Genomic DNA, 13,185 nt, shown 5'->3' on the forward strand with positions numbered 1-13,185 from the left:
GAGGTTGAGAGTTCAAATCCCACCATGGCAAGTTGGGAAATTGAATTCAGTTAAATTCTAGTAATTTGTGGGCTGGCACCAGATAAAGCTGCCAGGTTGTCACAAAAACCCAACTGATTCATTTATGTCCTTCAGGGTAGCGAACCTGCCACCCTTACCCGCTCTGGCCTACGTGTAACTCCAATCCCATACGACATGGTTGACTCTTAATGCCCTCAGGGCAACTGGGGCTGGGCAATAAATGCCAGCCTTGCCAGTGTCGCCCACATCCCCAGAATGAATAATAATCAAATCCTTCAGGAGCAGAAGGAGTGTAACAATCTGCACTGGTCAGAGAATCTTCAGGCACAGGCTGTCTGTCAGAAAGGACGGTAATGGCTCATTCTCCGATCTACATTGGGGATTCCTTGTATTAGTTTCAAAACTTGGATCTTGTCCAACTCCTGTCCTCCTCTCCCTTAATTACAAAGAGCAGGCTAGCACATAACATGGCTGCCCTCTTGGCTTGCGAGTGATGCCAAGCTGAGGGGATTGGGGATAGATATATATTATATTAAAAGTCTCCGTATGGTGCACACTTCCTATAAATGTCACACTTACTTGCTGTCACATTTTAGTTGTCACACTTTGGATGTCCTGCTTCAGCATATGTTTAATTCACTACGAGCAATGCTGTGGCAGATCTCCCGAAGAGCAAATATCTTCCAATTGACCTCAGAATGTGTATATTGATGGCACCAAGCTATTGTGATCCTTAAAGGATGAGCAAGGTTACGCACAATTTCCCCTCAGCAGCAAAATAATACATTTTGCATAATGCGCCTGTCCTTGCAGATATCCTGATTCACTATAAGCAATGATACGGGAGAGCCAAAAACAACTGGACAAAAATAAGAATTTTTAGCAACAGGAAAAGTCCATTAGATCTTATTCGTGGATCATCCCAACGTATCCACCTTCGCCCAATCCTTTCTTTCTCTAGAAACACATTTAGTTGCCTCATGATCCCATTTGCATTGTCCATTTCAATGTCCCTCCTGGGCAATATATTCCACAACTCCAGTACCTATTGGGTGCAGAGGCTCCCTCCTTGCTCCTAGCTTCCCCATTTTTAGCTTGAGTAAAGTGGACGATACCCAGAATAAAAGGCAAGCTCCGATCGTTGACTAGCAGTCACGTTTCACTCCGCAGCAGCGAGCGTCCATCTTTTTATACATATTCAATCTTGGGATGTGGCGACACGGGCAAGGCCGGCATTTACTGCTCATCCCTACTTGCCCAAAAAAGGTGTTGGTGGGCCTTCTTCCTGAACCGCTGTGCAGTCCTTGTGGTGATGATGCTCCCACGGTAGTGCGTATGGCAACAACAACCATAACAATTTGCATTTAGATGGCAGTTTTAGCATCGGAAAGATCCCAAGGCACTTTGCAGAACTGAAATGATAAATTGGGTCAAAGAAGTGGGGTTTGAGAATGAGTCGAAGAGTGAGGTAGCAAGATGGGATTTAGGGATGAGAATTCCAGAGCGTGGGACCCAGCTCCCTGCTGGTGGAATGAAGGGAGGGAGTGGGGGGTGGGAGAATGTAAAGAAGGTCTGAGTGAGACATTCCAAAGAAGATTTGCAGCTTCTAAGCCCACTGTTTGAATCCTGTGTTTTTTCTCAGATCTACCACAGACAGTTAAATATCCAGATTTTTCTGGTTGGCATAGAAATCTGGACAACTGAAAACAAGGTTAACTTCAGCCAGGACTCTTCAGAGGCCCTGCTAAAGTTCATGAAATGGAGAAGTGAAGAGCTTGTGCCAAGGAAACACCATGATAATGCCCAACTGATCAGGTACCTGTGGACCTGTGCCATTGAACACAACCATCTGTGGGGGCGGAGGGGGGGTGCAGCTGGTTTTAAAGGCCTTTGATAAAGTTGTACTTAGGTACGTTTTGGACCAGAAAAGACCCATAGTAGTCTGTAAACCGCTCCCGAAATCTGGAAGGTATCTCCCACACCCCTCAATAACCTGTGCCTACTTCTGGAATTACTGGACATTTTTGGGCGGGGCGGGTGGGGGAGGGGCTGTTGGTAAACCCACATAGTGACCGTGCTTTTCATACAGCCGTAGCTCCATGGTAATGAACCTAGGATTTTCTTGGACTGTATGGCGATGCAGTTATCTACTGTGCCACCGAGGGGAGCTTTAGCTTTGTGTTTTTATTAAAATAGATTTATGCCCTTGATACGAATCCTTGCACACCGTCTGGTGGCTGGCCCAATGAGGCGTTCTCGGAGATCTTTACTTTTCTGATGCTATTTAAGGGGGACGTCTTGCTGTCATTACTGCCTTTTATCAAAATTGGTTTGCCTTTTACTGACAATTTTCTCTTTTGTTTTTTTTTATCCCCCTCCCCTAGTGGTGTGCCTTTTCAGAAGTCGCTAGGGCAAGCCTACCTGAATGAGATGTGCTCGAAGGAGAGAAGTGGAGGAGTTGTCAAGGTGCGGCCTGATGTTGTTTAATTTCTTTCAGCAAATCTTTTGGGTGAATTTTTTTGTGTTCTTTGAGGTGAATGCTGGCAAATGGGGCACTTCTTCGATCAGTGCCAGCTGATATAGCACAGGTCAGATAATTTGTGGGAATGATAAAGTGTGGACCAGATAAAATATGGATCAGATGTGTGTGGGACAAATCATAGAATGATACAGCATAGGAGGCCATTCAGCCCATCATGCCTGTGCTGGCTCTTTGAACGAGCTATCCAATTAGTCCCACTCCCCTGCTCTTTCCCCATAGCCCTGCAAAATTTTCACCTTTAAATATTCATCCAATTCCCTTTTGAAAGTTATTGCTGAATCTGCTTCCACCACCCTTTCAGGCAGTGCATTCCAGATCATGCGTAAAAAAAAATTCCTCATGTCACCTCTAGTTCTTTTGCCAATTACCTTAAATCTGTGTCCTCTGGTTACGGAACTGCCACTGGAAACCCTTCATGATTTTGAATACAGGGATGAGGAACTTCAGTTATGTGGAGAGACTGGAGAAGCTGGGGTTGTTCTCCTTAGAACAGAAAAGGTTACGAGGAGATTTGCTAGAGGTGTCCAAAATCATGAACGGTTTTGATAGAGTAAATAAGGAGAAACTATTTCCAGTAGCAGAAGGGTCGGTAACCAGAGGACACAGATTTAAGGTGATCGGCAAAAGAGCCAAAAGCGACATGAGGAAACATTTTTTACGCAGCGAGTTTTAACAATCTGGAATGCACTGCCTGAAAGGGTGGTGGAAGCAGATTCTATAGTAACTTTCAAAAGGGAATTGGATAATACTTGAAGGGAAAATATTTACGGGCTACGGAGAAAGAGTTGGAGAATGGGACTAATTCGATAGCTCTTTCAAAGAGCCAGCACAGAAGCCGAAAGCCAGCTCCTGTGCTGTACTATGAATATTCAAGTTGGGGCCTAACCAATATTTTATAAAGGTTTAGCATAATTTTCTTGCTATTGTCTCTAAGCCTCTATTTATAAAGTCAAGGATCCTGTATGTCTTTTTAACAGACTTCTCAACTTGTCCTGCCATCTTCAAAGACTTATGTATGTGCACCCCTGGGTCTCTCTGTTCCTGCACCCCCTTTAAAATCGTACCATTTAGTTTATATTGCCTCTCCTCATTCTTCTTACCAAAATGAATCGCTTCACACTTCTCTGCGTTAAATTTCATCTGCCATGTGTCTGCCTATTTCACCAATCTGTCTATGTCCTCTTGAAGTATGTAATTATCCTCCTCACTGTTTACTACATTTCTAAGTTTCGTGTCATCTGCAAACTTTGAAATTATACTCAAGTCCAGGTCATTGATATATATTAAAGATAGCAGTGGTCCCAGCACTAACCCCCAGGGACACCACTGTATACTTCCCTCCAGTCCGAAAAACAACTGTTCACCACTACTCTCTGTTTCCTGCCACTTAGCCAATTTTGTATCCACGCTGCCACTGCCCCTTTAATCCCATGGGCTTCAATTTTGCTAACAAGTCTATTATGTGGTTCTTTATCAAACATCTTTTGAAAGTCCATATACACATCAACCACACTACCCTCATCAACTCTGTTACTTCCTCAAAGAACGCAATCAAGTTAGTCAAACACGATTTGCCTTTAATAAATCCGTGCTGACTTTCAGATAAAGCATGTGTAACTCATTACATGGATCAGATATAGCATGGAACAATAAATTGCGGGTTAGATGTAGTGGGGGTTAGATTGGATTAGACTAGGTGGTTCGTTTCTCAGCTGGCATGGACATGATGGGCCGAATGGCTTCCTTCTGTGCCGTAAATGTCCTATGATTCTATGAATTGATGCAGGTGCCGAGTCAAGCTTTCTTTCCTTCCCCTCACAATCTGCCCTAACACTAACATTAAGAGAGTGCCCCTATGCCCCAGAGTGCGACACTTCCAATTTTCACACCTGCTGACCATGTGAATATTCTCATTGAGACTGCCAAATAGTGCACAATTATGGATAATTTTCTGCTGTAGGTTTATTCCCACTTGGAATAGGATTGGGAGAGTCAAACTCCTTTCATTTAGGGATCTTAACAGCCAGCAGAGAGAGGGGAGATTTGCATCCATTGGTCTGTGAAACATTCAAGTTAATGATCTAAAGAGACTATTTTCATTTGATCAGAGAAGGCTAAAAGGAGATTTAATAGAGGTTTTTTTAAATGATGAAGGGTTTTGATTGGGGGGATAGGGAAAGACTGTTTCCTCTGGTTGAAAGTCAGTGACAAGACCAGTTTAAAATTGTCACTGAGCAGTGCAGAGACAGTTTAAGATAAATTTCTTTGCACTGAGGTTTGATGGAGCATGGAATGTTCCGCCACAGGGAGAGGTTGAGGCAGAGACCATTGCGTCCTTTAAGAAAAAAGTAAATAGATATTTGAAGCAGAGGAAGATGTGGGGCTCAGGGGAGAGAGCAGGGCAGTGGCATTAGTTTTGGATTGCTCTCGCAAAGAGCTAGAATGAGCTGAATGGCTTCCTTCTGTAAACCTCTACGGTTCTATAGATTGAAGAAACAGTGAGAATAAAGCTTGGTGCATTCATACCAGGATGTAGATGCTGTTGTACGGGTCATGGGGTACCATGCTAACGACCATATCTTTTTTTTTGCATTTGCAGGATACAAGTGCAAGTACCAGAGAGGTGGCTAAATACATTGCTCACGAAATAGGTCATAATCTGGGAATGTATCACGATGAACCCACTTGTCATTGCCCTGTCACCTCTGGGAAGTGCTTACTGGCAGCATCAGCTGTGTAAGAACGATTGACATTTACCACATTTCATTTCTTAACGAGCTTTTAAAGGTCAAGTATCTGGCCTGACACTTTGCATTATGGTCATTAAAAGAATGTTGTCTTCCTAAAATAAATTCTTTGTAACCTTTGCTTGTAAACAGATCAGAGGTCATTTTAACTCTGGGCAATGGTGTTAAACAGATATCGAATTAGCTGCCCGTTAACATAGAATCATAGAATGTTACGGGACAGAAAGAGGCCATTCAGCCCATCGTGTCTGTGCTGGCCGAAAAAGAGCTATCCAGCTTAATCCCACTTTCCAGCACTTGGTCCATATCCCTGTAGGTTTCGGTACTTCAAGTGCACATCAAAGTACTTTTTAAATGAGTTGAGGGTTTCTGCCTCTACCACCCTTTCAGGCAGTGAGTTCTGGACCTCCACCACCCTCTGGGTGAAAAAATTTCTTCTCAGCTCCCCTCTAATCCTTCTACCAATTACTTTAAATCTATGCCCCCTGGTCACTGACCCCTCTGCTAAGGGAAATAGGTCCTCCCTATCCACTCTATCTAGTCCCATCATAATTTTATACACCTCAATTAAATCTCCCCTCAGCCTCCTTTGTTCCAAAGAAAACAACCACAGCCTATCCAATCTTTTCTCATAGCTAAAATTCTCCAGCCCTGGCAACATCCTCGTAAATCTCCTCTGTACTCTCTCTATTGCAATCAATCTTTCCTGTAATGTGGTGACCAGAACTATACGCAGTACTCAAGCTGTGGCCTAACCAATGTTTTATACAGTTCTAACATAACCTGCCTGCTCTTATATTCTATGTCACGGCTAATAAAGGAAAGTTTCCTGTATGCCTTTTTAACCACCTTATCCACCTGTCCTGCTAACTTCAGGGGTCTGTGGACATGCACTCCAAGGCCCCTTTGTTCCTCTACACCTCTCAGTATCCTCCCATTTATTGTGTACTCCCTTGCCTTGTTTGCCCTCCCCAAATACATTACCTCACACTTCTCTGGATTGAATTCCATTTGCCACTTTTCAGCCCACCGTACATTGCTCCCGCTGTTCGTTTCCATTGACTTCAATGAAATTGACACTGACTATAGCCCGAAGGTGGCACGGCCAGCAATCTGACACTCTCTCAGCACCCCACTGACGTGTCAGTCTCTGCTGTAAGGTGAAGACCTGGTGTGGGATTAAAAACCCGATGAGAATTCTACCAATCAAGCCAAACTGACATGTTCAATGGGACCCAGAACGGAACTGGAAGGCCACTTCAGAAAACAGTGCTCCACAGGCACTCACTAAAACCCTACTTTGTGTCACTGTGCTCAGAGGGCAGCCCGGCCTTCAGAAACAGCAGTGTACTATAAACAAGATAGTGGTGGGGGGGAGGTGTCACAGAATGCCACAAACGTTAGGTGGTTTTTCTCCCCATCTCCAGAAGCAAAGCACTGCCATGTTGACATAGCCACCGGCAGTTTGAGCTGGAGACCAGTTGTACTCTTTGCACATCGCTGATCTGTTTGGGCCTTCACCCTAACATCATGGCTAGTACCATAAAGAGAAACTATTTCCTCTGGTGGGGGGGAATCAAGAACAAAGCATAGCCTTCAAATTAGAGCTAGGCCACTTAAGAGGGAAATCAGGAGGCATTTTTTTCACACACAGGGTAGTGGAAATCTGGAATTCACTCCCCCAAAAGCCTGTAGATGCTGGGGGTCAATTGGAGCCTTCAAGACGGAGATCAATAGATAGATTTTTGTTGGGTAAGGGTATCAAGGGATATGGAGCGAAGGAGGGTAAATGGAGTTGAGGTACAGATCAGCCATGATCTGTTTGAAGGGCAGAGCAGGCTTGAGGGGCTGAATAAACTACTCCTGTTCCTAATCTGTATGATCCTTCACCCCAATAACATGGCTACAACCACAAAGATCTGAGTGCAACTGCACTGACAGTTCTTTCAGTACCAGTGCCGAGGATATGCTGTAAAGTGTTAAATAGGAGGGACTTTAAACAACCACTTCCAGTGTAAGTTGCTCTGTGTTATCAATGAGGCAATATTATTGTGGCAGAGTGGTTCAGGAAAGAAAGGACATTTAGAAGAACAAAAGAATTACACTTGTAAATTTGGATAAAATTATAAATGGCTTGTGCCTAATATTTCACTAAACAATGAGATAAATCCCGCTATGGCTGAGTGGGTAAACTGCATGGTTTAGCACCAAGCCAAATAAGCCAGAAGGTGTTTGGTTCAATTCTTGGCCTGCGCTAAGTTAGTTGATCTTAGCTGGGGCATTTGGTTGGAATCCACGAATTGGCCTCAGCACCTGGCTTGGAGTAATTCAGTTAGGGTGACCCATACCTGCTGAAAAGTACATGGGCATGGACATAGGGAGAGCAGAATTAGGATCCACGGTAATGCTCTCCACAGTGGAATAGCTTGCTGATACTGTCTGGGTTGATGCATGACGAATAGCGCTCGGGTGAGGGGTCGGAGGGATACCTACACTGGTGGATCCTGGCTAGGAGGCCAGCACATTCAGGAGTGGAGGCGAGCAAATTGTGTTGGACATAGGAATGATCAAAGAATGATACAGCACAGGAGGTGGCCACTCGGCCCATTGTGCCTGTGCCGGCTCTTTGAAAGAGCTATCCAATTAGTCCCACTCCCCATCTCTTTCCCGATAGCCCTGTAAATTTTTCGTTTTCAAGTGTATATCCAATTCTCTTTCGAAAGTTACTATTGAATCTACTTCCACCACCCTTGCATTGCATTCCAGATCATAACAACTCGCTGCGTTAAAAAATTTCTTCTCATCTTTGCTCTGGTTCTTTTGCCAATTGTCTTAAATCTCTGTCCTTTGGTTACTGAACTTCCTGCCAATGGAAACAGTTTCTCCCTATTTACTCTATCAAAACCTGTCATAATTTTGAGCACTCCATTAAATCTCCTCTTCACCTTCTCTGCTCTAAGGAGAACAATCCCAGCTTCTCCAGCCTCTCCACATAACTGAAGTCCCTCATCCCTGGTGTAACTTTTCTCCAAGAACAATGAAAGATTTACACAAGCTTGAATGACGGTGTTTATTTTCATTTGTTGATTGTCTACGCTTTCCTAAAATAAAAAAATTAAAATGGTGTGTGCTTATCCCGCAGATGGATGCTGAATCCGATATTCAGTGACTGCAGTAGAGTATTCCTGGACAGCTTCTTGAATCAACAGAACATCATCTGTTTAATGGATCAACCAGATAACTCCATGGTGAGCCAGGATATCTCTAATTGCTACCAAAAAAAGATCCTACTCCAAAAACCAATTGCACCTTGTTTGGCAAGGCAGGCCATTGGGAATGGTCTTTGGAGAATGCTATCTTCAGTTTAACTTTCCCTCTTCTACCTCTGCTAGTAAAGTAACTAATGTTATTCTCATTGGCATGGAAGATTTCGCACCTCACACTTGCCCTTCTTCAGATCTGATGCTATGTCTCGGTCCAGTCCTGCCTGTCATTCAGCTGTCCCTCGTTAAAACTCTACCTCCTGGGCCAACTTCGTAAATTTACTTTTAGGACCTGCTAAATGCAACTTTATAGAACAGAAGCATCAACGGCTGCCTCCTTGCCCTTCCAGCATATGCTCCGAGTGGTCTGTTCTCAAAACTTTTGTGAGCCCTCGTTTCCATCCTGATGGTGCAGTAGATAGTTCTGCTAAAGAGAAAGTTGACCATTTTGGTCCAATTTTTCCTGCCCAGCTCCATTCATGAAGACCTGGTAAAGACCCTCCATTGGATTGGTATAATTTTTTTCTTCCCCCCACCCCCCGCCAGCTATGATGAATCCGCTGCTTCCTCAATTCCTAGACGACCTCAGATCCAGACAGTGTCCACCCGTTGTCCTAAGATTAATGCACTAAACACCTGTACTGTTCTGTTTCTTTAATCTCTTTCACTCCCAGTCCACCTTTTTGGAGATCTGTTTGTGTTCACCTATCCCTTTTGCTCTTTAATCCACTGCCCTATTACCTTTACTTTTTAAAGTTATGGGATCTGCTATTGACTCTCACATTATCCATTGCCTTGAAGGCTCTGGCCTAATCCATGATCGCCAGTATGGCTTTTGGTATGGACATTTCACCGGTGGCCTTGTTCCCTATACAGCAATTTGGTGAATCAAATTCATTGCCAAATCAAAGTCATTAACTTGCACATGTCCAAGGTCCTCGACAGGGTTTGGTACCATGAACTTCAAAACAAGTTGCCATCAATGGCCTCCCACCAAAGCTGTTCTATGTTCCTCTGAAATTACTCTGTTTGTGAAATGGTTGATGCTCATCCTCTGACCCTTCATTAACACAAGGGTTTACCAGGCTCTGTTCTCTCCCATGGATCAGGCAGGGTACTACAGCTAATTTACCTAAAAGCTGCATCCCTTGGATATGTGTTTATTTTGAGACAGTGACGGCACAAGAGTAACTGATTTCATTGCTTTTTTTTCCTCAGAATATCACGGTCGCATTAATAAACGATGATACCTCAGTGAACTATAAAATTGGTAAGTACCTGTCTTTACGATCTCGGTAACAAGGGGGTAGAGAAGGAGCTTTAACACTAGATATAGGAAATAAGGAGAAACTGTTTCTACTGGCAGGAGGGTTGGTAACTAGAGGGCAGATTTAAGGTTAGGTGAAAAAAGAACCAGAGGGAAGATGAGAAGATTTTTTTTAAATGCAGCAAGTTATTATGATCTGGAACGCACTGCCTGAAAGGGCAGATAAAGCAGATTCTATAGTAACTTTCAAAGAGCAATTGGATATATACTTGAAAAGGAAAAGTTTGCCGGGCTATGGGGAACGAGCAGTAGGGGGAAGTGGGACTAATTGGACAGCTCTTTCAAAGAGCTGGCACAGGCACGATGGGCTGAATGGCCTCCTGATGTGCTGCAAGACTCTATGAAGAACAAAGGGGGAAGTTAGAATTATTTTTTCACTAAAGATTATTAGAACATGGAATATTTTCCCACATGTGGCTATTCAGGGAGTGCTTATAACATCATTTAAACAAGAATTGGATTAGTATTTGAGAAAAATATAAAAAAGGAGAGAAAAGGCAATGAAATGGAATTAGAGTAGATGGCTCCAATTGAAAAGCTAGAACCAGCATAGACATGATGGGCCAAATGGCCTTCTTCTATGCTGTAATTTCTGTGATTGTACAAGGTAAATTCACCAAATTCACTTGCACTTGAAGGGGTGTGGATTGGAGAGAGGGCTACAATACTGTACTCCTTTCAAGGAAGGCTGAGTGCAGGATTGGTGAGTTTACCCTCATAGGAACTGGTCATTTCTCTGCTCCTTCACACTTTGGGTTTAATTTTTAGTCTCATCAAGCTGACCTAGTTAAGATAGTGAGTAGGCGAGGCGCACAGACTAAGAAGGTGCCAGATTCGTTATCTGTTTTCAGCCGGAGTAACCAGTTGCAGTTGCATTGCAGTTGGCCTTAGAGTGAGGAAATCAGCTCAGGTTCTGCTCTTGTTCGATACCCCTGCAGGAAAGTGCCCATGCGACAAGGACAAGATTGAGCGTTGACATTAGGTTGTAATGCACTCCTATTGCCAACACTCGCTGTCTGGATCACACATGAAGAATCATCACCTAGACAAGGTGCTGCAGGATGCCAGTTGTTCATGAAACTTTACTCCAGAAAGCAGAAGGTGCCTTCAGGAGTGGAGGGAGGGCAGATGGAAAACTAGCAGAAAATCAAGTTGGGAAGTGGAATAATTTTGGTACTTTAGCAAAACATGGAAATCAGGAGCATTGTTTCTTTTTACTGTGGAATGGATGCTGAATGTCCTCTTGACATCCATTTTTCTTGTTCCCATTGACAGGTACTATTGTCTCTGCATCGTTGCTCTTCCTCATTATTGCTATACTTGCGGTGGTAGTTTTGCTGAAGAAAGGAAAGAAAAGCAATGTTGAGAGCACATATCACTCTTCCGAAATTCTCCTTCAGCACAGCACCGTCTAATTAAAGGGCTGCGGGCGGGGTAAAGAGATTTCTTCTACACCTCTCCTCCAACGCACGCTTCTAGCTCAAGTAGCTAATTATTAGGCGCTCCCGCCTTCAGAAAGACATGTCTTCGGGATATCCCCTTTATTCTTGCCTGTGTTGACATAGGGAACGGAAAGGAGATCGGCGTCATTCACTCCACAACGATGTCAGAAACACGCAAAGATAAGATTTCTGCAACCATGTTGTGCACTTTTTTTCCACTGGGAAGGAAAATCGGGCGAGGTTATGATGGGCTGCTACCGCTCACCAACAGTTAAAATCAGCCCTTAGGTTTATACAGATTTGCCAGAGACATTTTTTCCCATGAAGATTTTGCTGCTTTAAAGCCTCCCAACAAAATGGGAAGGGGGAAATCTTACTTTAGCAAAAAAGACAGAGTGAAGGAATTAGTGAAGGTAAGATGCACTGCAGCAACTCGCCAAGGCTTCTTCGACAGCAACTCTCAAATCCGCGACCTCTACCACCCAGAAGGACAAGGATAGCAGGCACATGGGAACAACACCACCTGCATGTTCCCCTCCAAGTCACACACCATCCCGACTTGGAAATATATTGCTGTTCCTTCATTGTCACTAGGTCAAAATCCTGGAACTCCCTTCCTAACAGCACTGTGGGAGAACTTTCACCACACGGACTGCAGCGGTTCAAGAAGGTGGCTCACCACCACCTTCTCAAGGGCAATTAGGGATGGGCAATAAATGCTGGCCTAGCCAGCGACGCCCACATTCTATGAACGAATAAAAAAATAATTTCAGATAAGAACCTAGCATATAGCTCAGTCGATGGTTTCTCTTTCAGTCACTGTGAAATTTGAACAACCTCCCAACATGTGAACCCTTATTAAACCAGAATTATTACTGCATTGCAGTGGAGGGACAGTTGTACAGATATTGTAGTTTAATCTGTAGACTATATTTTTTGATCGGCGAAGTTCATATATAAACGCACTCATGCTACATTCCTTTGCGCACTGTTTTTAGGCAGGTATTAACCTGTTTAAAACAAGTGGGTTAACCATGCTAAAAGTGGCTAAAAAAAACCAATGCTTTTAGTTCTGAGGAACGGTTCCACACCCAAAACATCGATTTCTCTGGACAGTCGCTGCCTGATGTCCTGAGAGTCTCTGGTGTTTTCCGTTTTTGTTTCAGATTTCCAACATCTACTGCATTTTGCTTTGTAATCATAGTCTAAAAGTAGTGCGCACAGGAACGTAATACAACTGCATTAAGCGTGTGAGCCTTAACTTCGTTTGATTGCAGAAGATACCTCATCGAATTCATGTTCTGCTATACATCAGTTATTGTAAATCTGAATAATTATTATTCGTATAATATTTGTTTCTGTTTCTTCTGACTGTCATGTTAGAAAGTCAGAAGCGTTAACCTGCAAAATGTGAAGATTTGTCATCTGTTAAATAAACATTTTTCTATGTTCGCGAAAGGCTCAAGTTCTTTTCTGTAGAATCTAAGATAAGGGGTGTAGCTTTTTTAAAATATTCATTCTCGGGATGTGGGCGTCACTGCTTGTGCATTCCTGGGACTCGAGTGCTGACATCACAGTACATAATACCTCCTGTGGTGTCAAAACAGGCGATACTGCAACTCCATCCCAGTTGCAACTGAGAGGTTGCTAGGCCACTTCACAGTGACAGTTAAGAGTCAACCACGTTGGTGTGGGACCAGGACAGTGGGTTTCCTTCCCTAAAAGGACATTAGCGAAACAGTAGGGTTTTTACAACAATCCAACAGCTTCGTGGTCACAGTGACTTTTTAAGTTCTGAATTTCTTTTAAACTGAATTCTCAAATTGCTATGGTAGGCTTTGAA

At 43.5% G+C, this 13,185-nt stretch overlaps 1 protein-coding gene across 2 annotated transcripts in view; it reads left to right on the top strand.

The window, feature by feature from the left end:
• LOC137323029 (snake venom metalloproteinase BjussuMP-2-like) overlaps window positions 1-12,763 on the top strand; it is a 38,543-nt gene extending 25,780 nt beyond the window's left edge. For both annotated transcript variants that reach the window (XM_067986428.1, XM_067986504.1), the window contains 6 exons: window positions 1,664-1,836; window positions 2,406-2,487; window positions 5,163-5,299; window positions 8,453-8,558; window positions 9,792-9,843; window positions 11,176-12,763. In XM_067986428.1, coding sequence (XP_067842529.1) covers window positions 1,664-1,836; window positions 2,406-2,487; window positions 5,163-5,299; window positions 8,453-8,558; window positions 9,792-9,843; window positions 11,176-11,315 — 690 coding nt within the window. In that variant the 3' untranslated portion in view covers window positions 11,316-12,763. The remainder of the gene's footprint in view (window positions 1-1,663; window positions 1,837-2,405; window positions 2,488-5,162; window positions 5,300-8,452; window positions 8,559-9,791; window positions 9,844-11,175) is intronic.
• Window positions 12,764-13,185: the final 422 nt, after the last annotated feature.

The sequence above is a fragment of the Heptranchias perlo genome, chromosome 1 (assembly GCF_035084215.1).
Source record: "Heptranchias perlo isolate sHepPer1 chromosome 1, sHepPer1.hap1, whole genome shotgun sequence".
NCBI lineage: Eukaryota > Metazoa > Chordata > Chondrichthyes > Hexanchiformes > Hexanchidae > Heptranchias > Heptranchias perlo.